Source organism: Dasypus novemcinctus, chromosome 4, assembly GCF_030445035.2.
Source record: "Dasypus novemcinctus isolate mDasNov1 chromosome 4, mDasNov1.1.hap2, whole genome shotgun sequence".
In the NCBI taxonomy this organism is placed as follows: domain Eukaryota; kingdom Metazoa; phylum Chordata; class Mammalia; order Cingulata; family Dasypodidae; genus Dasypus; species Dasypus novemcinctus.
In genome coordinates, this window is record NC_080676.1 from 72,105,638 (window position 1) to 72,132,676 (window position 27,039).

General features: G+C 57.9%; 1 protein-coding gene across 2 annotated transcripts; it reads left to right on the forward strand.

Annotated features, from left to right (window-relative positions):
* The first annotated feature begins 477 nt into the window (after positions 1–477).
* On the forward strand, positions 478–27,039 carry MELTF (melanotransferrin). Of its 2 annotated transcripts, none has more exons than XM_004465893.5 (16): positions 478–698; positions 2,506–2,660; positions 3,941–4,040; positions 6,178–6,360; positions 8,591–8,747; positions 9,943–10,010; positions 13,521–13,708; positions 14,931–15,111; positions 15,539–15,690; positions 17,482–17,578; positions 18,921–19,115; positions 20,220–20,376; positions 20,463–20,530; positions 21,914–22,101; positions 24,153–24,351; positions 24,794–27,039. In XM_004465893.5, exons 1-16 carry the CDS (start codon positions 650–652, stop codon positions 24,868–24,870), a joined length of 2,214 nt encoding a protein of 737 aa, XP_004465950.2. In that variant the 5' UTR covers positions 478–649; the 3' UTR covers positions 24,871–27,039. The 2 variants fall into 2 exon arrangements, with proteins under 2 accessions (XP_004465950.2, XP_058151583.1); XM_058295600.2 differs by having other exon boundaries at positions 538–698; positions 20,220–20,349.

Consider the following 27,039-nt stretch of genomic DNA (forward strand, 5'->3'; position numbering starts at 1 on the left):
TCTTGCCGCTGACTAAATGTGTGGCCCTGGGCTTTGCCGGTCTCCTAAGCTGAGGAGAGGGAGCCGCATAGCTGAGATCCCTCCACTGCCAGGTTCTACCCAGCCAGGGCACGTCTAATGGGTGCACGTCTGTGTGCCCAGATCCTTTGCGCTGTGCGTGTGTGTGAAGGGAAGCTGGTGAATGAATTGCACGGCCTTCCAGCTTCCCGCGGTCCCTGCTCCGGGACTCTAACTCTTCCTTCTTCCCAAATCTGAGCTTTTCCCACTCCAGCTGGATAGAAGGAAGAGAGCGGGATAGATTGTTGAGAAAGAGCCGTGGAGCAACCGTGCAGAGTCCGCGGCTGAAAGGACCAAGCTGAGTGTGCCCGGGGCCTGCGGAGCCCGAGGTCGGGGGCGGGCCGCGCGGAGGGGCCGTCCGGGGTTCCAGCAGGGGGCGCCAGAGCGAAGGCCACCGCCAGCCCGGCGGGCTCAGGTGGCGGGTCTGGAGTTGGGGCTGCGTCCTAGGGGCGTGGGCATCGGCGGGACACGCCCGGCGGCACTTAAGTAGCTGCAGGCCACAGCGAGGCAAGGAGGGAGGACGCCTTCGCTGCCGCCGGCCCACTCGGACCCAACCCGCCCCAGCCGGGCCCCCGCCAGCCCCGACGGCGCCATGTGCGGCCTGAGCGCGGCTCTGTGGCTCTTTCTGGCTCTGCGCACCGGTGAGGACCCGCCCCCCGCCGCGGGAGCAGGGCGCTTGACAGGGACCCTGGGGACCCAGGCAGGGTCCCGGGGACTGGAAAGTGTGTCCTGAACCCACGTCACCAGGAGACGAGGCCCAGCGAGGACAGTGGAGGGAATTAGCACTGACCCGGCAGGCAGGAATGCTGGGACGGGAAATCTGTGGGCGCGGCCGGGAGAGCTTCTTGGAAGTGGCGGCCCTGAGCCAGGCCTTGACAAAACAGATTTTCTGACTCTCCGAGCTGAGAAGCTGTAGTGGACAGAGGTGTGGGCCAGGAGTTGGGGGGGGGGGGCAGGGACTGACCCTTGGAGAAGGTTCCCACGAGTGGACGCTCTTCTCTGGTGTGAGGCGGGAGAAGGCTTGGGGGGCCAGAGCAGTTCCTCTTCTCCTGAATCCCCGCCGGGGAGGGAGGCAGACAGGTTCCTGGGGTTGCAGGAGAAGTTTTGGAAAGATTTGGGGCAAGGGGCGTGAGAATATCTCCCTGAGGCCGCTTCAGGCATCCTGGTGATGCAGGCAGGGATTTAGGGGACGCAGGCGTCAGCAACGCCGCCTCCCAGGAGGGTCAGGGCCTGTGACGTGAGGTGGCACCTCCGGGAGGCTTGCAGGGATCTCGGGCGCAGACAGCTGAGGGTGAACCTGCCACCCCCTGGTCAGAGCCCTGCCGTTGGCAGCCTCCCCGATGCCATCTTTGAGTGTGGAGGAGCAGTTCCCCTTTCCAGGGTGCCTCCCAGGGCTAGAGGGAGGGTGGGCTGTGGGCACGGGGAGCAGAGGCTGCCACGGGAGGTGACCTGGGCCCTGTGGGCATGAACTGTACCTTGGGAGTCTGGTTCCATGTTTCCCAGAAACACAGGCCTCCTTGGCATCCCCCGGCTGAGGCAGGACCAGTTGTGAGGGAGCTCAAGTCCTCAGTTATCCACCCCAGGACACTGTGGAGCCTGTTCTTTGGGGTGCTCAGGCTGGGAGCTCCCTGGGACACTGACCAGGATGGATCACAGGACCTGAGAGAGTCCCAACCAGGAGCGGGGGCAGAAGTGAAAGTCCACCAAAGACCTGCGTGTCTTGGACCCTACAAGCGGCTCGTTACCTTCAGCAACGTAGAAAGCGGGCTTTCCCATCTGTGCTTCTCAGACGAAGGCACGGGCGGCGCAGAGAGGTCAGATACGTTGCCTGAAGCCAGCAGCTGAGGGAGCAGGAACTTGAACCCAACCTGCTGGCTCCTAGGCCTGCCCTCCGCAGGGGCCACCCTCCCTAGGCATGGCCAGGGGCTGCGCCCATGCGAGCGGTGAAGCACGGACGCCCCAAGAGGGGCGAGGCTCCTCCACGGCCGCCCTGCCTGTCTCAGTCTCATTGCCCCAGTTCATGAGGAAGGCCTAGGGATGCTGTTGCGTAAGGGCCCTTCCTGCACCCCCAGGTCAGAGGCCGCGGAGGCCCAGGGAGAGCAGGCACTTGCCCGTACCCCAGGCAAGCGGGGAGGCCGGGAAGCCTAGCTGCTGTGCTGGCCGCTCCCCCTCGGCCCTGCCCCTTGTGCCGGGTGCTGAGCCCGGAGCACCTGGGGCCCACGCACAGCCTTGCCCACGAGCGCGGCCCCTTCCCCCTCTCGTGGCACCCCTCTGTGCCTGGGTGCCTCCCAGGGGAGGTCGCAGTGTTGCAGAGGACTGGCTGTCCGTGCTGATGGGGTCACGCAGAGCTGCTGGAGCACAGCGGAGCCGCACTGTGGGCGGGCGACCAGGGGGCCGGGGACGAGGGGGCCGGGCGCCGGGCCTCACTGCTCCCCCCGGCCCCCGCAGCGCTCGGCGGGATGGAGGTGCGGTGGTGCACCACCTCGGACCCGGAGCAGCAGAAGTGCGGCGACATGAGCAAGGCCTTCCAGGACGCAGGCATCCGGCCGTCCCTCCTCTGCGTGCAGGGCTCCTCGGCCGACCACTGCGTCCAGCTCATCGCAGTGAGTCCTCGCCCTTCCGCCGGCCCAGACAGCAGGGCTGTGACTCAGGAGGGCGCGCACAACGGCTGCATTCACTGCGAAGGCCGGCGGCACCCCCCTCCCCTCCCCCAGGGCCTGGCGGTGGGATCTCCTGAGGTTCCCGGCAACAAGGGCGGCTTGTTTCCTGGAGGGAAAGGCCAGGTGGTGGGAGGCCCCGGGGCGGCTGCAGCTCAGAGGGGCGCGGCGGAGAAAGGGGAACGAGGGGCGCAGTTTTCCTGCCACTGGGTGCCGGCTGGAGCAAGGCCACCCCTGCCCCCGGGCGCCCGGAGCGCGGCTTCCCTCGGTGACCCCCGGTGACCCCCGACGGTTACTCCTTCCGTCCTGGAGTGTTCCAGGGTGGGGCTTGTGCGTTTTCTGAGAAAGGGGGAGCGGGGCCCGGGTCCTGGGAGGGAAGGAGGGTGGGAAGGAGGGTCCTCGGCAGGGGAGCAGCCGAACTGCACGCGTGGTCTTCAGAGGCCTTCAGCGGCCGGCGAGGACGTGGCCGGGAGCCCCGGCACCAGAGCGGGAGGCCTGGGCTTGCATTGCAGCTCAGACCTGACCCGGCCACAGTCCCAGTGTGGCCAGAGCAGAAACCAGTGGTCCTGAATCATTTAGGTTCTAACCATGGACCCCAAGACACAATGATAGGACACCACCATTTGTGTTTGAAAATAGAAAGGAAAAAGATTGAAGAAGAGATGTACAGGCTTTGGTCTGCATAGATTCTTTTAGAAAGAGAGAGACAAACCCTGTTAGTAGTAGTGATTTCTGGGTCTTGGGAGCTGCGAAGCCGAGGATGGGGAGGGTCCCACACTTTTCACTATATGCTATTTTGTGTTATCTGATTTTTTTAAAAAAGACTGTGTCTACCCACCTGCCTCAGAAAAAAAGAAAACAAAAACTATGTCTATTACTAAGTCCTGTAAAATAGTTTCTACAAGTACCATAATTAGAAAAGAGCCAGGTGCCTGGCCCAGGAGAGCTGCCCCTTGGGCCTGATCAGGGAAGGCCCCTGGGCCCTGCGTGGACTCTGGGGAACCGTGGCTGAGTCGGGGAAGGCTCCTTGGCCAGGCGAATAGGCCGGCACAGGCAGCCACAGGTCTTCAAGAGCCACTGGAGGGCCGGCGGGTGTCCCCGAGCCCCGAGTCAGAGGGACGGCAGGTATCCCCGAGCCCCGAGTCAGGAGGGACGGCGGGTGTCCCCGAGCGCCTCGCCGGGCGGGCTGGGGGGCCGGGCCCACTGACCCGCTCATCTCCTACCAGGCCCAGGAGGCTGACGCCATCACTCTGGATGGAGGCGCCATTTATGAGGCAGGGAAGGAGCATGGCCTGAAGCCCGTGGTGGGCGAGGTGTACGATCAAGGTGAGAGGGTGGGGGAGGAGAGGCAGGGGCCCCGCCACACCCCTGCCCAGGGGTCCACTGTGGGCCCCACCCCGCCGCTCCTGGAGTCCAGGGCCAGGTAAACCCTGTGAGGCGCCCCAAGTCCCTCCGGAACCCCTCAGTGACAGGCGTACCCAAGACACAGGCTGCCGCCCCAGGGCCCTTCCTAGCGGGGAGCCAGCAGCCCCGGGACTCGAGCCCACTATGCTTTCCTGAGGGGCCCGTGACTGGTGCAGTGTCGGGCACGGAGCTGAATGTGTCTGAGTTGAGTGCGGCGTCAGCCACACCCAGCCCAGCAGTGTACACCTGCTTTGGGGACGCCCCAAATTTTAGCACCCCTCGCTCAGCAGCAGCGGCTCCGTCCCCTTTTGTCTTGTTTTCTTTCCCCATCACTGTAGCACACCCTCCTGCAGGTCCTCCTCTTTGCATGCCCTGAGGCCCCCAGCTCAGGGGCTTGCTTGGAGAAGGCATCGCTGGTTACCTGTTGAAATACCGATGTCAGGTGAGACAGGTGATGTCAGCTGCAAATGGCCAGGCTGTCCACCCAAAGCCAGAAGCAGCCCTGCCTCCCGGGCCCCCAACACAGCTCTTCCTCCTCAGTTAATTCAGCGCATTTATTGAGCACCAACTACAGGCTAGTCATGGGCAAGTAGTGAACCAAAGAGACCCCATTCTGTCCTCAAGAAGGGCAAACACACAAAAACACAGCTACAAATGTGGTGAGTGCGATGAAGGAAATGAAGGAAGGGCCGTGAGAGAGAAAATAAGAAGGTGGAGAGGCCTTCCAAAATAGAGTGGACGGGAAGGCTTCCCTCCAGAATATTTAAGTTGAGGCCTGAAGGAAAAGAAAAAAAGAACCAGGCAAAGAACAGGGATAGAGTGTTTCAAGGACAAAGGTCTCCAGGAATAAACCGTGTGTTCAAGGAACTAAAAGTACATGGTGGATGCCTCAGGGTGGGACCCAGCGACGCTGCATAGGTGGCAGGGATCAGACTCGGGTGTGCAAGAAATAACAGTGGCTTGATTTTCTAGACTCCAGCTTCATTCCGAGTATGGGCATCCCCCCCCAGGCTAGCAACACCCAGACAGTGGAAGGGGGTACGGATGCTCTCTGGTCCTCAGTCCCCCAGGGGAGTGCTCTGTGTCTTGTATGAATGGCCCCTTTGGGGCTGCATATAACCCGGGGGAATCTTTTGCAAGGACATAGGGATCCCCCCACACAGGTACGCCACGGCCATTCAGGGTCTTGAGTGATTTGGGACCACAGAGCTCTCTCACGCTCTCTCTTCCTCTCCCCTCAGTCCTGGAAAACCACTTTTTCTGATCTAGGGCAAGTCCCTACCCTGTGTCCGCCTCCCTTCTCCTCTCAACCACACTCCCATATACCACCAGACCAGTCCCACAAACCCTCTAAGTTTTCCTGATGGCCTCCGCTCTTGGAAAGTAAAAGATTCACAGGCTACTTCTGCTCTCTGTCCAGCTGCAGAGCTCCCCTGAGGGGCTCGGATGTAGACCCAGCTAAGTGCCAGCTGACTTGCGAAGGAGAAGGGAAATTCATTAATAAACTAACATCTCAACTCTGGGATTCAAGTGAGAACCACTGAATGTACACTTTGGATAGACTGTACAAGGCATGGGACTGTATAACACAGTGAACCAGGTAGTGGAAGATGGACTGTGGTTAACAGGACAAATATGAGAACTATAATAAATGTACAATACTAATGCATGGTGTTAATAATAGGGGACATACGGAAAAAGTACAGAAAGTGTACACAACGGACCATAGCTAGTGGTAATGGTCTGACCGTGTTCTTGCTTATCTGTAACAAACATTCCCCAACAATGTAAGGTGAGGAGGGGTGATGTGTGCGAATTCTGCACATTATGCGTGATTGTTTTATAAGCTCACAAACTTAATTTAAAAATGAAAAACACATCTCAGGATGTCCTCTACCATGTGAGACTGGAGTGTGCCCACACGCCTTCTCGGGGCCTAGAGCGCTGCACACTCACACCCGGGCACACACACGCTCCTCCCACGCCTGTCGCGGGCAGGGCCGCCCCCTCGTGGCTTCTCCCTCGCCTCCTCTCACACCTCTCCGCTCCCCCCTTCCAGAGGTGGGTACCTCCTATTATGCCGTGGCCGTGGTCAAGAGACACTCCCACGTGACGGTCAACAACCTGAGAGGCGTGAAGTCCTGCCACACGGGCATCAACCGCACGGTGGGCTGGAACGTCCCCGTGGGCTACCTGGTGGAGAGCGGCCGCCTCTCGGTGATGGGCTGCAACGTGCTCCAAGGTGAGGGCCTCCGGGCCGGCTGGGCCAATTCCCAGGGTGGCCTGGCACCCCAGGGGCTCTGATGTTCCCGTCCTTGCCTCTGCTCGTGCTCGCCCTCCCTCTGGCCTCACCTGCGTCTTGCACCCCCTTTAAGGTGCAGTGAACCCCCTCTTCCTGGGAGATTCCCTGACGCATGGCGGTGGCATTGCCTCCTCATTCTTGCCCTGGGTTGCCACCATTTGCGTTTCCGGTTGAAGGGCCCCTCCAGGGCATGTGCCTCTGGCTCACGGGTCACAATGTCCCACCCAACACGGCCAGGCACAGGCCCCTGGGGGTGCGGGGAAACCACGACTCACGGGAGAGGCGCACGCACACCACACCTGGGTAGGTCGCTGGTCCCAGAATCTCACGCTTAGCTTCACAGGGTCAGAAACTCTATTTTTTCAGGACTCAAGCTGCTGACTTGCACCCAGAAAGCTCACAGTGGCTACTAGGTGCCAGGCTGGCCCCTGGCTGGAGGATTTCCAGTGAGGATGTCCCTGTCTGCAGGCACAGAGCCGAGGGCGGGAGGCGGCAGGTGACACCCTGCGAGGGGTGGAGCTCCAGCAGAGGGGCTTCTGAGGTAAAGCAGCGTGACCGAAAGCCTGTGGCGGCCAGGGCCACACCGCCTGGCAGGAGCCCTGCTTCCAGCTGCTCTTCCTGCTTCCCACGTGTCCGTCTCGCCACAGAGAGCACGATCTAGGCGATAGGCAGCCCCTAGCACGTCACACATTCTTTCCCCACCCTGCTGTTCCTCTGGTGTCCGTGTGTGTGCTGCAGTGACCAGCGATCCCCGGGGAAGGGGGCAGGACAGGGAGCAGGCGGGAGAGCCTGGTGCTCCTTTAAAGCTCAGACATTGCCATCACACAGATGGGGGTTCACAGCCTGCCTCGCCATGACCCCCCACAGATAGGTTACTCTACTGCATTCGACTTCAGTTTCCTAGACGGGAAAATGGAGACATGAACACTTGCCTTACAGTGTGTGAGGTGATGAGCTCACCCACACCCCGTCTGAGCCCAGGGCATGGTACCAGGTATGTGCTCAGTACAGGAGGCGGTTGGGTTCAGCTTCCATCCTCCTGGCTCTTGGTGGACACCTCACATGTACACTCACACATGCATGCTCACACATGCTTATACGCACATGCGTGTATATCCACACACTTGTATATGCATGCCAAGACGTGCATGCACCTATGCACATTCATACTCAGGCAAGCATGCACCTGCTTGCTCACACATGCATACATGCATGCTCACATATTCATGTGCACATGCTCACACATGCCCACACACACGTACAAACAGCCCCCACTGGGCCCTGACAGGAAGGAGCCGATTCAGAAGCACTAAACCTGACCAGCTGTGTAAACCACCACAGCCCAGAAGAGCCTGGAAGTCATGTGCTCTCAGATGGAGGCCAGGCATGGAGATTTAGCCAATCGCTTGGCTACTTTCTGGAAATAACAAAATGAAGACCAAGAAAAGCTTCTCTATGGAAGAGCTCAGTCGGCCAGGGATGAGTGTGGCCTGATTGCTTGGGTGCAGAGCCCGTGTGTCACTCATCCTACGCAGACGAGGCTGTCCCCAGCTCCTTGGCACAGGATAAATATTTACCAAGGGAGCAGACACCAGGCCTCGGTGCTGGCAGGGACCTGACACCATCCGTGAAGCAGATCCCCACTTCTGCACCACCAAGGCCTCCTACTCTTTCCCTCCGTGCTCATGTTTTGAGAAGTGTTGTCTATCAAATTAATCATATTCATCAAGCCATCATTTAGTTCTCACTTTTATTAATCACTTAACTGATTTTTTATTTTTACCTTTTATTCTGAAAAACTTTCAAACTTACAGGACAGTTACAAATAATTGATTTTGAAATGAAATCTATAAAGAGAACCATATTTGATTGATATTTAGTTGTCCTGAGAGGCCATTTATGGGCAAATGTTTAATTCTCCTGAGCCATTTTTAAATAACAGCACTGACTCACTCCCGGACCCGGCTTCTACTCTTGTGGACCCAATTTGGGACTTGCTGATCTTATCCAGTTCCCCTATTTTCTCCAGACACGATGCAAAGCGAGTCTCCGTGGAGCCCAGACCGCCACCCACGGAGCCCAGGCCGCTCCTCACTCGGGCCTGCAGCCCCGGGGATGGGCCAGGGCTGACCCCAGAGGCTGACTGACTCCCTCTGCCTCTTTCCCGCAGCTGTCAGTGACTACTTTGGGGGCAGCTGTGTCCCGGGGGCAGGAGAGACCAGTTACTCAGAGTCCCTCTGTCGTCTCTGCCGGGGTGACGGCACTGGGGAGGGGGTATGCGACAAGAGCCCCCTGGAGAGATATTATGACTACAGTGGGGCCTTCAGGTGAGAGGGCCTGGGAGGGTCTGCTGGGCACAGGGGGGCTGGATCGGGGGGGCGTGGAGGCCACAGGGCTGGAAGCACCTTGGCGCAGAGAGGGCCATGGAGGGGGGCATGGCCTCGCGGCTGCATCTCGTCAAAGCTCCCTTTATATTGTTCATATTCCTTGGTTAGTTTAAAAACATCCAACTGGAGTATGCCAGGCTGCATTTACTCACAAAATCAACAAGTGTGGTATATTTAGAGAAAAGAGGGCTCAGAGAGAAGAAAATGGAAATGACAGCCTTTTCCCCCACCCCTCAGTCCAGGAAGGCAGCAAGGAGGGTGGCAGGGCCCCCAGGCCTGACGCTCAAGGGTCGGCTTCTCTGCCCCTGGTTCAGCTGGCACGGGGGGCGAGCCCCCCAGGGATCCAAGGAGAGTCTTCAGATCAACCCACAAACAAGACCCGCTCGGTGGCGAGCAGAACGAAGGCTCCTGAGTGCCTCTGACCAGCCTGGCCTCGGTGCTTCCACCTGGAAGGGGGTCGCCTGCTGGTAGATAGTTTTTAGCACAGAGAGAGAAGAGCCCTTGGCACCTCTGAGAGGGGTACCTCGCCCACCCCAGCTCCCAGCAGTCATCAGCCTTCTGCGCCTCTCCCTGCCGGCAGCCTCTCTCCCACCCTCAGCATTTTCCTGGTGGTGCCCCTTCCTGTCCAACCCCCGGCAGCCCCTTTGCCCAGCGGAGCTCTGGGTTGCCTCCTCACTGGGCAGAGTAAAGGACGAGGAAAAGTTATGGTCTCCTCCACTCGGGATGTTTTGGTATGTCATGAAAAGGTCTTGTAGTCCAGTCCCCTGCACAGGGCAGAGTCATCTTCAAACCCCCTTGTGTGTTGGGGCTGCTGCTTATAGCTGCTGCCCTGTAAGAACCTGCTCCTTCGGGCCCTAAGCTACGCGGTACGGGATCGGGAGGATCTAGGAAAGGGCTCGCCTCACAGCAGCCCTACGGAGAGCTGTTTGTCATCTCCACTTTACAGTCGGGTAACTGTGGGACTCTGAGTCCCGAGCTTGTCCTTCTCATGCCCGCCGTGGCCCTCCTGTCTTGGGCAGACCTCCAGAGGGTTCTTTAGACAGAGACCAGGATGGGCAGGGCTGACGGGCTATAGGGCAGCTGGCCCCCCTTCTCTGGAGCTCGGCGCCCCACACTGGCTTCTCCGTCTCCATAGGTGCCTGGCCGAAGGGGCAGGGGACGTGGCCTTCGTGAAGCACAGCACGGTGCTGGAGAACACAGACGGTGAGCAGAGGTGGGGGCTGGCCCCAGGGTGGCCACGCGGGAGCCAGGGCCCAGGAGGAGATGCCCCATGAGGGAAGACTGGGCTGGATGAGGTGGGTCCCCAGATGACAGAGGCCAGGAGTGGGGGCAGAATTCTCTGGGCGACTCAGTCAAGTCCCTCCCTCTGCACCTTAGCCCTCCCTCCTGCACAAAGCAAGGGGTGGGGCTCACCAGTGGGCCTCAGGCTGCTCTGCAGGTGCAGCTCTGCTCTGCTTCAGACATGGCATTGGGTGCCATGCCCGATTCCACTGGAAGACTTGGTTTAGCTTGTGAAAAAGTTTGCTAATCTCTGTATTAGATTTCATCGAGGCCCCTTCTGGCATTCTTCTCCTCTTATCTGAAGAAACCGTCCCTAACCCCTTGACAAGGTCTTAGTAAAATCATCCGCAGAAAGATGGCAGCCTGCCCCATTTGGGGTTATGCATCGATTGTTACAGTGTTGTCACTCAAAATGTTTTGTTTTTTTACATTTTGAAATAATAGAACTTTAGTAGAGGTACAAAGTTAAAGCACTCTATATATCCACATTCACCAATTTTTAGGATTTTGCCACATTTGAAATATCCTTCTTTATATATGTGCATGTAGTGTGTGTATTTTCTGAGCCATTTGAGAGCACAGTTGCCTACATCTTACCCCATGAGTACTTTAGCGTGTATTTCCTAAGATCAAGGAACAGTTACCAAATTCAGGAAATGTAACATTGATACTATACTCTTATCTAATCTACAGTCCATGTTCCAAATCCACTAATTGCCCCAATTCTATCCTTTATAGCAATTTTTTTCAGGCCCAGGATCTAATCTATGATCACATGTGGTATTTAGTTGTTATGTCTCTTTTAGTCTCCTTTAACTTAGAATTGTTTCTCAGTCTTTGTTTTTTATGACATTGACTTTTTGAATAGTATAGGCCAGTAATTTTGTAGAATGTTCCTTAATTTGGATTTGTCCAATTATTGTTACTTTTTAAAAATTGAGGTATAATTTACATGACAGCAAAATTCACTCTTTCTGAATTCAATTCTATAAGCTTTGCCAAAAATATACTGTTGTTTAGCCACCAACGCAATCAAGATCTAAAACACTGATCACCCCCAAATTCCCTTGACCCCTTTCCCCTTCATAGTCAGTCCCTCCCTCAGCTCCATCCTGGCAATCCCCCATCAGGCCTTAGTCTTAACAGTTTTGCCTGTTCCAGAATGTCTGATCATTGTCCTTTTTAAAACATTGCCTTTTATTATTCTTTTTTTTTTAAGATTTATTTATTTCTCTCCCCTTCCCACCCCGCCCCCACCCCAGGTTGTCTGTTCTCTGTGTCTATTTGCTGCGTGTTCTTCTTTGTCCACTTCTGTTGTTGTCAGCAGCACAGGAATCTGTGTTTCTTTTTGTTGCGTCATCTTGTTGTGTCAGCTCTCTGTGTGTGCGGCACCATTCCTGGGCAGGCTGCACTCTCTTTCGCGCTGGGTGGCTCTCCTTGCACATGGGGCTCCCCTACGTGGGGGACGCCCCTGCGTGGCAGGGCACTCCTTGCGCGCATCAGCACCGCGCATGGGCCAGCTCCACACGGGTCAAGGAGGCCCGGGATTTGAACCGTAGACCTCCCATGTGGTAGATGGATGCCCTATCCATTAGGCCAAGTCCGCTTCCCTCTTATTCTTCTTAATCATTGCTCTTAAGTCAGAAGTTCTGATCTTCATGGAGGCAAACATGAACCACAGTTCAGAAAGAGGGGGGGAAATGATCTAAAACAGGATGAGGCACATAGGACTTGAGATGAGATCTTGGCTGTATCCAGAGCAGGACAATCTTATAAAGATGGGCTGCCCTGACTGAGGTCCCAAGATAATTCAAGCAAAGGAGAATTTAAAAGGAAGAGAAAGAATAGGGATGTAGTGGTCTAAATGTTTTAAAAGCTTTGATGATAATCTAAGAAAATTAGGGAAATAATTTCTAAAAGAGTCTTTTTATGCAAGAAGATAAGAGCAAAAAGAATAGAATTGAAGTAAATGTCTAAAGTATTAAAGTAATAGAACTTTGACCCTAGCCAGTTGAAATATCTACATAGTGGAATGGGTAGAGCTCAGTGGTTGAGTGCCTGCTTCCCATGTACGAGGTCCCAGGTTCAATCCGTGATATCTCCTAAAAAAAAAAAAAAAGAAAGAAATATCTATGTAATGTATTTGTTTCAAGGGAAGGCCAGATGATACCCCAGAGTTCTGTGCAAACAAATGTTTTGCAGTTTAAAAATAGAGAAGAGTTGGGGGAGAGGGAAAGAATTGCACTGAGTAATTGTTAAGAGTGCTGTAAACTATCATGCAGCCATTAAAAATGACCTTTATGGAGTCTTCCAAACTGTTACTCTTTGTTTCTTTTTTTATATTTAAATAGCTTTGGAGTGAACGAAGTTTTCAAGATCCCACAAATAATCTTTTCCCCTCCTACTTCCTAACAGAGGATTTCCCCCTCATTTAAAAATTTAAAAGTTAAAAACTATTATGTAGGACCATCTGTGGCATAGTTTATGGCATGGTTCAGTTGCAGTCTTTATTCTTAGTCTTTTCAATATTCCTATGTGGTGTTGCTAATCACATTATCAAATAAAGCTTGCTTTCTATTTAGAAATATATAGGGGGCGTGGATGTAGCTCAAGTAGTTGAGTGCCTGCTTTCTGTACAGGAGGTCCTGAGATTGAGGCCAGGACCTCCTAAGAACAAAACAAACAGACAGAAGAAACCAACTCTCATTGGGAAGCTGATGTAGCTCAGTGGTTGAACGCCTGTTTCCCATGTACAAGGTCCTGGGTTCAATTCCAGGTACTTCCTAAAAAAGAAAAATAAATATAAGTTTCATGAAATGTTTCTAATAATGTAGGAAAATACTTTCTAATGGTTAAGTCAAAGAAAAGCAGGGTGCAGAATTGCTGAACGAGTATTTCCTTAACCGTGTTAAAAATGTAAATGCTTAGGGAAAAACCCTTCAAGGAATATACCAAAATATGAATAGTTGGGGGGTGGAGAAAGCTGTGGGGAGTGCCCTTTTCTCTTTGGCCATGGTTCTGCATGGGTTCTGTCAGGGTTTGTTTCTGCCTTTGCCTTTTGCCCTTTGCCCTCTGCCCTCTGCCCTGTGCTTAGAGCCAAACCTAGTGCCCAATGGCAATGGTGATCTCATCCAAGCTTCCTGCTACATCCGTCTCTTTCATCCTGAGCTTCTCTTACTCTTTCTATCTTTAATAACTAATCTTGCTTAAATGTGTTCTGTGATGGTCAGACACCTCAGGTGCATTTTATTAATAGAAGTCGGCGGCAGGTAGACCATGTAAGTAAAGGGACACAGCCTGCGTGGAGGGTGGAGCCCCCGAGCTCCTCTTTGTGCTTTGTTCTGGGTCCTGGCCCCGGGCCCCCTCCCTGGGGCCTTCCCCAAGCCCTCCCAGGGCAGGCGGTGGCTCACCACAGGCTTCCTGTGTGTGCAGGGAGAACCCTGCCCTCCTGGGGCCAGGCGCTGCTGTCGCGGGACTTCGAGCTGCTGTGCCGGGACGGCAGCCGGGCGGCGGTCACGGAGTGGAGGCGCTGCCACCTGGCCCGGGTGCCCGCGCACGCTGTGGTGGTCCGGGCCGACGTGGACGGGGGCCTCATCTTCCGGCTGCTCAATGAGGGCCAGGTGAGTCCAGGGCAGCCCATGCAGGGTCCTGGGGTGCGGCTGGACCTTCTCGTGTCTCACCAGGGTGGCCGCTGAGGACGAGCGCATCCTGGGGCTGGGCTGGCCAGGCCAGGAGGGGCAAGGGCCCAGAGACCCGCCCCGGGACAGAGCGCAGCCAGGGTCCAGGCTGTGTGCGAAGGAGTCACCTCCCTCCCTAGCCGGCAGCGGGGAGGACAGGCCGGGGAGGGCCGAGGGCGGGAGACCCTGCCCCTCAGAGAACGCTCCTCCACCTCTAGCTCTTAAAACCCACACCAGAGCATATTAGCAAATAAGCAAAAATGACAAAACCAGGAATTTCAAAATACGGTATGAATTAAGTGTGGTGAATAATGTTCTGCTGACATCACTGCTTACACAGGATTGCATTTCTGACTGCTGGGGCGCCGGCATTACCTAGTTTTGCCCCATCCATACCACCACAAGATAATAGTTATCAAAGGAGCCATTTACAAGCCAGACCCTGTGCGTCATGCCTACCTATTGGCAGGTAATGACAGTATGTTCCTTTTTGAACTAGAAAGCTGAGGCTCCAGGCTAAGTAGCTTGCCCACATGGCAGAGCCAGGGGTCGACCCGCAGGCAGTGCCTCCAGAACTTAGCCTCTTCCCTCTGCTCAGACTTTGAACAAACTCAATGCGTGCCAGACACAATGGTGGCCCTGGGCCTGCGCCTGTTGGAACCTGTCACATGCGACTCTCCTCAATATCCTGTGGCAATGAACGTAGACCAGCAGGCCCTGACGCCAACCCACAGGCGGGCACTGACGCCGTCTGCTGGTACCAGTGGTCATGTGGTAGCGCCAGAGTCTGCGCCTGACCAGCAGCTCAGCAAACCGCTGGGGCTCCTGCACTGCCCTCGAAGGATTCCCTCCTGAGGATTTGTCATCTTGGGGCCCACCCAGGTCCAGTGCTTGTCCTCAACATCACCCCACACCCAGGCCCTAATCATGTGCCCAAACAGCTGAGCGGGGCGAGGCAGAGGGCACTGACTGGACAGCCAGCACTGGGAGCGAGGAAGGAGAGCGGGGCTGCAAGGGCACTCCACAGAGGCGGTGGTGCCTCACTAGGACCTGGCAGTGGGCGCCAGGGGCCTGAGGTCGCAGGAGGACAGAGGTGGGGGCTGGGCTGGGGCCTGGGCAGCCTCGCAGGCCCTCACCAGGCCCTGTCACGCCCCCTGACTCACAGCGCCTGTTCAGCCACGAGGGCAGGAGCTTCCAGATGTTCAGCTCTGAGGCCTACGGCCAAAAGAACCTGCTCTTCAAAGACGCCACCTCGGAGCTCGTGCCCATTGCCACGCAGACCTACGAGGCGTGGCTGGGCCACGAGTACCTGCACGCCCTGAAGGGTCTCCTCTGTGACCCCAACCGTGAGTCTGCCTGGCTCCCTCCTCCCAGCTCCATCCGCCTGGCCACGCGCAGGGTGGAGCTTTTGGAGAGCCCCGGGGTGAGGGAGGGCGGGGAGCTCACCCCAGCAGGCCCGCAGGGGTTGGGGGGAGCTCTGGGAAGTCGCTTGGCGGCTCCAGGGGTGGGACGATGCCACTAGGGTCTGTCTGTCTACCCGACAGCCGTGCTCTGCCTCCAGCCACCTCACGGCCCCACCCAAGAGGTACGGCCATCCCCTTTCTCTATGAGGAAACAGGGTCAGACGCGTAAATAGCTTACAGCAGCCACGCAGCTAACAAGAGCTGCCCTTGGCCTGGCACCGGGCTCTTCCCACCGAGGTACCTCCTGGCCCCCACAGCCCGCGACTGGCCAGGCCGTGCTCTCGGATGACCTCTCGCTCGCACCCCACAGGGCTGCCCCCCTACCTGCGCTGGTGCGTGCTGTCCACTCCCGAGATACAGAAGTGTGGGGACATGGCCGTGGCCTTCGGCCGGCAGCGGCTCAAGCCGGAGATCCAGTGCGTGTCGGCCGAGTCCCCAGAACACTGCATGGAGCAGATCCAGGTGGGGCCGCGGCGGGGAGGGGCGGGTGGGCCGGGCGGAGGTGGCCTGGAGGGTACGGGGCAGCCTGGGGAGAAGGTCTCCTGTGGCCACCCCCAGAGGGAGGGGGGCAGGAAGGACCCACAGGGCAGCCGCCCACCCCGGGGGCCCAGGGAGGATGGGCCGGTGCGACCGGCCTTGTCCTCCTGGGCAAGTCCCCTCCCCTTTCTGAGGCTCAGCTTCCCCTTGTGCTTAATGAGGGGGGTTGGCTTGAATCAGTTTTTAAACTTCTTTGGCAGCAAGCCTCAGCCGAAAATATATTTTATATCACAATCCAGTACACAAGAACTTTTCTTTCAGCTCTAAATATGAGCTGGGAAATATATATATATATTCCTTATATATATATAGATGTGAAAAAGTTTCACAGAACAATACTTGCCCTTACTAAGTGCAGTGTGATCTGGTGTTCTACGTTGTGTCCTAGCCTGTCTCTTATTACTTTGCAAGGCTTGTCATGACCCTTTAAATTGATAAGGCACCCGCTGATAGGCTTGCCCAGTTTAAAAGCACTGGCTCGTCTCTGAGACCTGCTCAAGTCTGTCCTGCTTCGATTCTCTGACTGGAGCTTGGGGCCAGACTGCGGAGGTGCTGCTTGGTCCCAGGTGTCCAGCCCTGGGCCAGGGGAGACTTGAGGGTGGGGGTCTCTGTCTCCAGAGGGCTGGCAGGCTGTGCTGTGCCAGGGTGGCTTCATCCCGGTGGCCCCAGGGCAAGGGAGGTGCTGGGAGGGAGGTTTCAGGGGCCCCAGGGCAGGGGAGGTGCTGGGAGGGAGGTTTCGGCGGCCCCTGGGCTAGAGGGGGAGCGGGCTGCCCGGGGCTGGGCGGGAGGACAAGAGGCTCAAAGACCCTCAATTCCAGCTTCCCAAGCCCTCAGAGGGGGTGTCCAGAGGGGCTCTAATACCAGCTTGGCCACAGTGACCCAGGGAGGGGGCCCTGGGCACGGGTCCAGGGTCTGTGTGTCCTCCCAGAAACAACGTGTGGAGGAGGGGGCTGGGCGGTGGAAGTGAGGCCCTGGAGAGGCAGACCCCCGCCTCCAAGCAGTGGCACCATTGCCTGTTCAGCCGCCTCTTGACGTGGGGCGTGGGGCACCTTCTGGGGGTGCAGGGCCCCCCTGTCCCTCTAGGTTTGTCCCACAACTATGGCTTGATTACTTGTCAACTCCTCACAGGGTCTGGGGGCCCACCCTTCAAGAGGCTTCCTAATGGGCCAGTGGGGGCACTGGAGGGGGCGTGCACAGCTGGAGGGCGCCCGCGGTCAGACACAGAAGCTGGGCCTGGCCTTGTCCCTCAGCTCTGGAGTCTCAGGCCCTGGGACTCCACCTTCTCTTAAGACCTGGCTCATTCACGCATTCAGCAAACGCAGGCTGTGGTGCCCTCCACGGCCCAGCCGTGGCCGGACGCTGGTGTCCAGCGCACAGTCCCCGCCCAGCAGAGCAGGCTGGCCAGGAGAGCCCCGTGCAGGGCCTGAGGTCAGGATTGTGCTGTTTTGCTCAGAACAAGGCCTGGCACCCAGGAGACCCTCACTACGCCGTTGGTGGAAGATCGAACTATAAACCCAAGAGCGAAGTGCCCGTGCTAGCTGGTTTCAGTCCCCTATCCTCCCAGCGGTCACGCCCCTGCCCTGCAGCCTCACAGGGAGCAGAGCCGGCAAGGCCAGGCTGGACGGAGTGTTCCCACCCCGAGACACCAGGCCCTGACTCCCTGCTGGATCCCGGCCAGCGCCCACCCCAGCCGGTCACTCTCTCTGTCCCCCTCAGGCCGGGCAGATGGATGCTGTGACCCTGAGGGGTGAGGACATCTACAAGGCAGGGAAGACATACGGCCTGGTTCCGGCGGCCGGGGAGCACTACGCCGGTGCGTGCGGTGCCCGCGGGCCCAGCCAGGAGGTGTTGAGGGATGTATCCGTGCCGTGTCTTTGTAGACAAAGATATAGTCCCCCGCTCCCTCCATCCCTCTTCCCTGAGACCCTTTCAAAATCTCCAGCCAGCCTCTTGGGTCAGCTGCTGGCTCCACGAGGCAGTGGCTGAGAGACGTCCCCAAGGGCCTCGGGCAGAAGGTGACAGCTTCTGCAGCTTCTGGGGATGCAGGAGCAGGCAGGGGGGGGGGGGGGGGAAGGGGCTGGGGAGGACCCCCACCCTGGGAATGAGGGTGGAGGTGCAGCCACAGAGCCCAGGTGAGCCCACCACTCACTCAGTGCCTCTCTCCCTGGGCTGGTTGCTGTCTGTCACCAGGCAAAGCCCTCCTGCTCCAGCCTCAGTTTCCCCATCTATTCAAAGAGAAAGTCTAGCAGGGTCAGCAAATTTCCTGGAAAGGGTCAGAGAGTAGACAGCTTAGGCTTTGCAAGCCATATAGTTTCTGTTGTGTCTTCTCCTCCTCTGCTTCCTCCTCCTCCCTCCCCCTCCCCTTTCTCTCCCCCTGCTCCTTCCCCTTCTCATTCTCCTCCCTCCCCCTCCCCCGTTCCCTGCCTCTTCCTCGTCCCCCCTCCCCCTCCCCTCCCTCTCCCTTTCCCCCTCACTGCTGCTAGCCCTAACCAGGCAGCCTGTGGAAGATGGGACTTTGGTTCTCTGTCCTCTTAAGTGGTGACCTTGAGGGGAGGCCTTTGGTCCCTTCCACTCCGATGTGAAAACTGTCAGGGCTCAGGGAAAATGCTTCTGTGGGCCTCAGCTATGCCAACACTTTTCTCCGAGGACGTGAGAAAAATGCCACCTGGGTGTAAGGACCAGACTCTGCCCCGTTGATCTTAAAGGCCCCAGGCCCAGGTGCTCAGGGGATCCACTGCCCTCTCAAGGGGATCCACTGTCTCACAGCCCCAGGTGCACTGGGAAGGCGTGGCCTCCTAAGCACCCCCAGAAACCCAGCTGTTCTTCAGGGGTACGGGAAAGAAAGGAGAAAGGACTCCCTCTGGACTGAGAGCCGGTGGGGGAGCGTCGATGAGTGCAGCAGGCAGAGCTGCTGCTCATGGGGGGCCAGAGGGGGATGGGGGCCAGCTCAGAGTGGGGGGCCAGGGGGCATGGGGGCCGGCTCAGACTCGGGGGCCAGAGGGGGATGGGGGCCAGCTCAGAGCCCTCGGGCGGAAGGGGAGGACAGGAGGAAGGTGAGTTTTAAGGTCCCGAAGGGGTTCGCTGGGCCCTTGCCCGCTCTGAGGCCTGGAGAGCACAGATGACGCCCCGTGATGCTCCTCTCCCCCTCTCCCCAGCCGAGGACAGGAGCAACGCGTACTTCGCGGTGGCGGTGGTGAAGCGGGACAGCTCCTACGCCTTCACCCTGGACGAGCTGTGGGGCAAGCGCTCCTGCCACTCGGGCTTCGGCAGCCCCGCGGGCTGGGATGTCCCCGTGGGCGCCCTCATCCAGAGGGGCTTCCTCCGGCCCCAGGACTGTGACGTCCTCACAGGTATCCCCCACGGCCTCTTTTTAGGGACAGGCTGGGGACCGGTGGCCAGCTCCGAGGGCCGGGGCCTTCCGCAGGATCCCAGACGAGGCAGCCGCGGGAGCTGTCCTTCCCTCCTTGACGTGCTCCTTGCCGGGGGAGGGTGGGGAAATATTCTTGGCCACGTCCATAGCAGTCCGGGGCGTCTGCCTGGTGGCCCTTTGTCCCCTACCCACCCTCTCGCTCAGGGCCAGCCGGGCCCCCCCGATCAGAGGGCGGGAACTGGCTCAGTGGACAAGCGGAGTGGGCCTGTGCATGGGCCCCGGGCCTGGCCGGGCTACCTCCAGTCATGGGACAGTCCCCTTCCCCCAGCGTCTCCGCGCCTGGGGACCTTGCTGGAAAGTGCTCAGGCGTCCGTACACTGAGTCAGGGCGGGGGCAGAAGAGGAAATGTTTACCAAGCTCGGGGCAGATGCCTGGTGGAGCAGGAGCCCTTCCCGCCTGTTAACACTGGTAGCATTCATGGTGAAAGGAAGGCAGTAGGAAGCTGGGAAGAGCCCTGAGCTAACTGGCAGCTCAGCAGAAAGAGGGGTTTGGGGGGGGTTGTGGTATTTTTTGAGGTACCAGGGCCAGGAATTGAACTCGGGACCTTGTATGTGGGAAGCTGATGCTCAATGACTGAGCCACGTGGACTTCTCTGAGTTGTTTTTTTCATTTGTTTGCTTGTTGTTTGTTTTTTTTTGTTTTTTTAGGAGGCACCGGGGACCAGACCCGGGCCTCCCATGTGGGAATCAGGTGCTCAACCGTTTGAGCCGCTTCCACTCCCAGGAAAAAGTGTTTTTGTCCTAACTTCCCACCCAAGCACACGTGGGATATAGACAGCTGAGCAGTTGCCCCGATCAGAACAGAACAGCTTAGGAGGCCCCAAGGAAGTCCAAGCACAGGCTGGAGACTGCTTTCCCAAGGTGATGGACGGGCTCCTATACCTTGTTCCCTGAGATTCCAACAAGAGGAGACGCCTCCCCCGAGCAGGTGGAGGGGCAGATTTGTGGGGAACCGCCCCGGTCTCTTCCCTGCCCACCCCTCCCGCCCCCCGCCCCTCACCGCTGCCCGTTCCCTCTCCCCCCAGCGGTGAGCAAGTTCTTCAACGCCAGCTGTGTGCCCGTCAACAACCCCAAGGACTACCCGTCGGCCCTGTGTGAGCTGTGCGTGGGCGACGAGCAAGGCCGCAACAAGTGTGTGGGCAACAGCCAGGAGAGGTACTACGGCTACAGCGGCGCCTTCAGGTGCGAGCGGCGGCCGCGTGGCCTGGGGCCCGACGCAGCGCCCTGGGCCCTCCTGTCAAACACCCGCCTTGTCCTCTTGCCTGCAGGTGCCTGGTTGAGAACGCGGGGGACGTCGCCTTTGTCAAGCACACGACCGTCTTTGACAATACAAACGGTGCGTATGGGGCCCAAGGACCAGGCGTCCGGAGATGCTGGGACTGGGGCCCCAGCGGCAGGGACAGACTGGATCTGGAGGCTTTTGTCTCCTGGGGAGCCTGAGGACAGGGCCTTTGTGGTGAGAACAGACCAGGTGGGCAAGACAGGTGATGGTCTTGACAGGTCTGGAATTCAAACCCATGTTCCACCGAAACAGTAGAAATTCCATCCTGGTCATTTTAGAGAGACCCCCCTGGTCTCGCTGAGGGGTGGGTGTGGCAGGGCCTCTGCGTTCCCATCAGTGGATGGGGGTCCTTGGTCAGTGCAGGAAATCACCACAGCGCCCAAGCCGTGAGGGGCAGGGCTCCTGCCAGGGTCACCTTCCCGGGCTCCACCCAGGAATAGGAGCCAGGAGCTCTCAGTGCAGGAAACCCTGGCCCGACCCCTGGGGTCCTGTCGGAGCGGAGGGCCCTTAGCTTGCCTCACTTCTCCCCCTCCTCCCCATCCCCCTCTTCGAGGGATCGTAATCTATTTTGAAGACAGGAGACTGCTTCCCTCCAACACCTGTTTTTTGTACTCTGTGTGCCCCACCCACTCCCCAGGCTTTGAAACCCCAAAGGCTGCAGGCTCTACCCTTACTCTCTGCCCTAACTCATCCCTCCCTGGAGATCAGCCCAGAAAGGCCAAGCTGGTCAAAAGGGGGCAGTGGGGGATGGCCGAGGGCAAGCAAGACCTGCACAGCAAAAACACCACTACTTCATGAGCATGGCCAGGGCCCGGAGCCCCCGTGTTGCCGCCACCCCTCTCCCCACGCCGCTTCGAAGCAGGACACTGGGGGTCATCCCCCAGGCAGGAGGGAGCTCTGGGCTCCTGCAGAGCCTGTGAGGCCAGACGTGTCCACTGTGTGGTCTGGGATGGGTCAGAGGAGAGAGACGGGGAGCTGGAGAGTCACCCCGGATGTTCACCTGCGGGGAGGCATCTTGGCTTGTCCCACCTCCCGAGGCTGCTCATTTCCCTTTTATGGGGGGGATACTAAGGGAACAATGTGATTTCTCAGCATGCCCCGGGACCACCCACCTGCTTCAAAATGACTGGATGGGGTTCTTGCCTGGTGGTGGTGGCGAGCCTCGGGTTCCTCTCCTGTGAAATTGAGCTCATCCTACCCGTCTTGCAGTACAGCCCTGAGGATCAAGAGTGCTTGTTAAGGGCTTGTCACATAGGAGGGACAGGAGCGGCAGTAGCTCCTGCTAATACTATTAGCACAACTGCGGTGTCTGCCCTGGTAGTAGAGCAGGAGGAGAATGGGGAGAACTGGGGAGCTGGACAGATACTGCCACCCTCTCCCCTTGGTGAAGGGTCCGAGGATCCAGGAGGGTAGCAAGAGTCTCTCTCTGCCCCACAGGTCACAACCCCGAGCCCTGGGCTGCTGCGCTCAGGCTGGAGGACTATGAGCTGCTGTGCCCCAATGGGGCCCGGGCTGAGGTGTCCCAGTTTGCAGACTGCAACCTGGCACAGATGCCACCCCACGCCGTCATGGTCAGGCCTGACACCAACATCTTCGCCGTTTATGGACTGCTGGACAAGGCCCAGGTGAGCCAGGGCTACCTCGTGCGGGTGGGGGCAGCAGAGGCGAGCGAAGCCACTGGAGGCCTCCGTCCCCCTGCACCAACCCTTGGGGAGGACCTGAGGGAGCTGGGGGAATTCTGTCTGATCCACTTACCTAGGACATCCTTCTAACAACTAACCCCTCTATCTCCTGAAGCAATATTTCCTTCTCGACTGGTTTCCACCAACATGCTTTTATTTCTACCACCTTTAAAAAATAAGTGGACCTTCCCTTGGTCTCCTATCCTCCTGTAGGCCTCTACTCCACTTCCCTTTAGGAAGACTCCTCCTAAGAGTTGTCTCTACTCTGGAGTCACCAATTTCTCTCCTTCTGCCTCTCTTAAGGATGAATCTGTCTCCAGACAGGCCCCTGAAGCTGCCCTTGTCAAGGTCACAGTGACCCCGAGCTACTCCAGTGGCTGTTTCTCAGTCCTCAAGACCCTTGACCTCCAGCAGCAGTGGACAGAGCTGACCACTCCCTCCCCCTGGTGGCACGCCCCTGCTGCTGGCTCTCCTCCTACCTGCCTGCTGCTCCTTCTCAGTCTTCTCCTTGGCCTGAGAAGGCTGGAGTGCCCAGGCTTCATACTAAGCCCTCTTCTCTGTCTATACCTACGCCCTTGTTGATCTCATCCAGTCCCATGTCCTTAGGTGTCATCCATATGCAGATGGCTCCTAAATTTACACCTTCAGCGCTGACCTCTCCCTTCAACTCCAGACCTGTACATCCACAAATGCCTTCTTGACATTTCGACTTGTATATCTTAGAAGCGTCTGAAACTGAACAAGTCCAAAGTTGTACTCCTGTTCCTCCCTCGTCGTCCCCACTTCGGTTATAGCACCTCCCTCCCTCCTCCCCTCCACTTCTTCAGGGGTGGGCTTTGACTCCTGCCTGCCTCCCACACTGTGCGACCAATCAACACTGTCAGCTGCACTTTCGCATTACATCTGGAATTTGATCTGAACTCATCACCTTCTCTACTACTAGGACTGGAGTTTTTACCCAGGCTTTCTGACAATAGAGCTCTGGACCCTAGCCTGCCTCTACCCCTGAGCCCCCATGATTTAGGCTGATCTCGCCCTCCCCACCACCACCAGCACCCAGAATTGCCGAGCAGGCAGTTCTCAGCCCCTAAACTTTTAAACGATGGCAGCTCTCCCCATCTTTTCCATGAAATCCCTCTATCCCAGGAGCTCTTTACCTTGGGTCTCCAGGCAGAGGAAAGCGGGGTCCCTAAACCTTCTGAAGTAACAAACAAGCATGAGAGTGTGCATTTGAGGGGGAGAAGTTCAGCAGCTTTCACCATCTCTTAAGAGCCCCCATGAATCCCTCTAAAAATCTGATGGCCAATTTACTCCTCCTTTCCCCCTCGATCTATATTTAAACACTGAACATGGGCATTTATCCATGCTCTCCAGATGTCCTCTCATTTATGTAGTTATAATTTCTCATACTGCTTTTGGTCTTTTTAGTAGCTCTTTTTGGGGCCTTGCCCATTCAGTCCAGGCGTTCTCATCAGGGAAGGGGGTAGAGCAGACATCCTGGGATGCTAGGAGGTCAGTTAGCAAAGGCATATTCAACTCTCCTGGTATTTACTGGTGAGGGAACGAAAAGCTCTCTCAGCGCCATCGTTTGGTTTGTGGAAAGGTACCCATAAGATAGAGTGAGAAAGCATTGTAGGAAAGGTTGGAAAATGCCAAGCAGCTCTTTCAGATCTAGCAGACCCTTCCATAATCCCATCCCTGTTGCCCCTCATTTCTGGGGTCTTTCATTTGTAAATCTCATGCTGCAGGGCTGCATCCAAAGACAAACTACCTCTGATGTAATTTTTCTGAGTAAGTATCTCAAGATATTAAGATAGTCATCTCTTTCTCCCACATCCCCGTGAGTGACAAGGGGCAATCGGTTGTCAAGCTTATGGTTTTAAATCAGACTCTTGGCACCCTGAAATTACTTGTGCTTGGTCCCTGGCCACAGCACGTGGTCCTTGGGCCATTTCTGAGCCCAGCAGAAAGGCAAGTCTGTGTGTTGCTCCCAGGACCTGTTTGGAGATGACCACAATAAGAATGGATTCAAACTCTTTGACTCCTCTGACTATCACGGGCAAGACCTGCTTTTCAAGGACGCCACGATCCGCGTGGTGCCCGTGGGGGAGAAGACCTCGTACCGCGACTGGCTGGGCCTCAACTATGTGGCCTCTCTGGAAGGGCTGCTGTCGCAGCAGTGCTCGGGCGCAGGTAGGACCACCCCCCAGAAGCCGGGAGGGGGCAGTTTCGCACCACACAGAGGACAAGCCGCTACCCTACAGTACGGCCCTGCAGGGCACTGGGGTAACGCAGGGCAGGGGCCACCATTTCACACTCAAGGTCAAGTGTCCCGGGAGGGCCTGGCCCGGGAGGCTGCAGACCCTTCTAGGCGGAAAGCTGGCTGTGTGACCCAAACTGCCCTGCACAGTTAATGTGAATGTCAGTAATCATAGCGAAGAGGACCGGAGGCAACGGCAGGAAGACACACGCCGTGTAGTTGGTAAAGAAACCAGGAGAAAGGAGCCCCTCAGTAGGGCAGGGAGGTGGAGCCTGGGTGGGTTTAGTACAGAGCAGTGCATTCCGTCAAGCCTGCCCCCCAGTCCCGGGGCCGCCTGCGGCTCTGAGCCCTAAACCGCTCGTGTCTCCCCCGCAGCACCCGCCACCCCCGGGGCCCTGCTGCTGCTGCCGCCGCTGGCCCTCGTCGCCGGCCTCCTCCTGCCCGCCCTCTGAAAGCAGCTCCGGGCAAGCCTCGCCCTCCCCTGGATCGGAAACCTGCTCAGAAATCTCTATAAATAAGGCCCTTCTCCTTGAAAATCCGGTTAACACTGTTCAGAGAAGAGACGTGATGGGAAAGGAAATGTGAGAAACCGCGGAGGCCTCGGAGCTGCGATTTCCGACACGGGAGAGAAGTTTCCACGATTGCTTTGGACAGGAATAAAGATGAGTGTTAAAGAAAAGCCGCCAACCTCGAGCTGGACGTGAGCAGGCCGGCTGCGGGTGCCCAGCCCCCTGCTCCCAGGCACCACCTGCCGCCTCCACCACCTGCGGCGGCCGAGCTGGCCGCCCCCCAGCGCCTGCCCACCCGCAGCCTGGCGCAGGCCGGCTCCCCGGCAGCTTCTCTCCCAACATATGGAGCCTCACAGGCTCAGCTTGGAAAAGTCCAGTTACCAAGGAAACGGGCTGAGCCCTGGCTTCCCACGCGGTCCCCTCCGTGGGAGAGCAGAGCTTGCCGTGCAGAGGCGCCCCGGTAGGACCCGGTGCGATGCAGGAGGGCCTGCTGGCCCCTCTCCTGACGGGTCCCACTTGCCCTTCCAGGGAACGTATGCCGCGCCTCTGCTGCGGGCCGGCACACCCGCCACCTCCCCTCTGCCCCTGCTCCGTCTGTCCTCTGGGCTCCATGTCCCAGCCTCCCTCCAGAGGACACTGCATCTGTCCACCGAGGCACTGTCCAGACGAGGCTGGAGCAAGAAGGCGGAGCTGCGGGCCGTTGGGCCCTTCGTCCTTGCTTGTGTGGTGTGGCGTGTGCCGCCCGCTGCGTGCCCGGCTCTGCGGGGCTGCGGGAGGGGAAGGGGGCGTCGGATGTGGGCCACAGGGATGAAGCCTTCAAGGAACCCTGGGGTGAAGAAAATGCTTCTCACTATAAATCTCCGCCAGGCGGGGGCTGGATGCGGGGTGAAAGCCTGGCTGTTGGAAGGAAGGCGCAGGACCCGCTCCTGTGTGTCCAGCCTCTCTGGGTGTTTAGCCGCACCAGGCTCAGTCCTGGTTAGGATGGGTCCCCTGGAACCTCAGCTCCCGAGCTTGCTCCTTGTGGACTCGTCTCAGCTTACCCCCTACCTTCCCCTCCCCGCCACTCCTCAGCCTGCTCGCCCCCAGCCACCAGAAGCAGTTGTCCCCAGGTCCAAGGGGTCAGCCCCAGGGGCCCCCAGGAGCTCCAGTCACTGGGTGCCCGGCCTCTGAGGCCACGCGGGGCCCCCAAGGATCTGGGGTGGGAGATGCCACTCTTTTTGTCAGAGGGGCCTAAGGCCTGGTTAGGTGCTAGGAGAGCCCCGTCTGCCCACGGCGTGAGCCGCGTCCCCAGCCGGCACCTGCTGGGCCCGAGGACCACCCACTTCAGAGGAAGGGTCGCCCTTCCCATCCCTGGTGAGAGTCACTGGAAAGTGCCTGGAAAGAATCTTCTCTCTACTCCATTATTGCCAAGGTTGTCTGGGAAGCCAGAGAAAAAGTTTCCAGAACTACCAGCTCTTCCTCTGAATTTGGCTCCCTTAAAATAAGTAAAAAGAGAAGAAACAGGAGCAAGCGGGCTTGTCAGCAGACTGGGAGCCGCGTGGGCCTGGAGCTATTTGCATCCAGTGTGCGGGGGCCTCAGGGACGCAGATGACAGGCCGGCTCCGGCTCCAGCGACTCGCCTCCACTGGGGGCGGGGGACGGACCCCTTCCAGCGCCCTCGGCAAGGGAGGCGCTGGCAGCTCTAGTCAGTAGCCACCATCCCAGGCAGTCCCGGCCACCGCGCTGGGGCCACCCGCACCCCACCTGTGCGGGGCCAGAAGGAGCTCGGCCCCCACCGCCAGCGCGGCCCCTCCTCACCGCAGAGGGCCAGCGATGCACGCGCGGCTCTTCTCTGACCTAGTGACTGTCTGATTTTCGTCATTGTTAAGGGAGATTTGTGCATTGAGAAATGTATTTTGTGTGGCTACCCTGGGCCAGCGTGTGGTCCGGGGTGAGAAACCTGCGCTGTGAGCCGTGAAAGGTACGGCCTGCGTGAGTGCCGTGTAGGTGACAATTGACAGTCAGGGGGCGGCAGGGGCCTGCTGCTGTCAGTACTAATGAAAGATGTTGGTTTGTTTTTAAAAATAAAGTCAAACAACGCTGCGCAAGCTCACGCTTGGATTCTGATAGAAA

Coding starts and splice junctions, on each gene's coding strand:
- MELTF (XM_004465893.5), top strand. CDS start 650: ATGTGCGGCCTGAGCGCGGCTCTGTGGCTCTTTCTGGCTCTGCGCACC. Junction 20,377..20,462: donor GGCTACAGCGGCGCCTTCAG/GTGCGAGCGGCG, acceptor TCTTGCCTGCAG/GTGCCTGGTTGAGAACGCGG. Junction 20,531..21,913: donor CGTCTTTGACAATACAAACG/GTGCGTATGGGG, acceptor TCTGCCCCACAG/GTCACAACCCCGAGCCCTGG.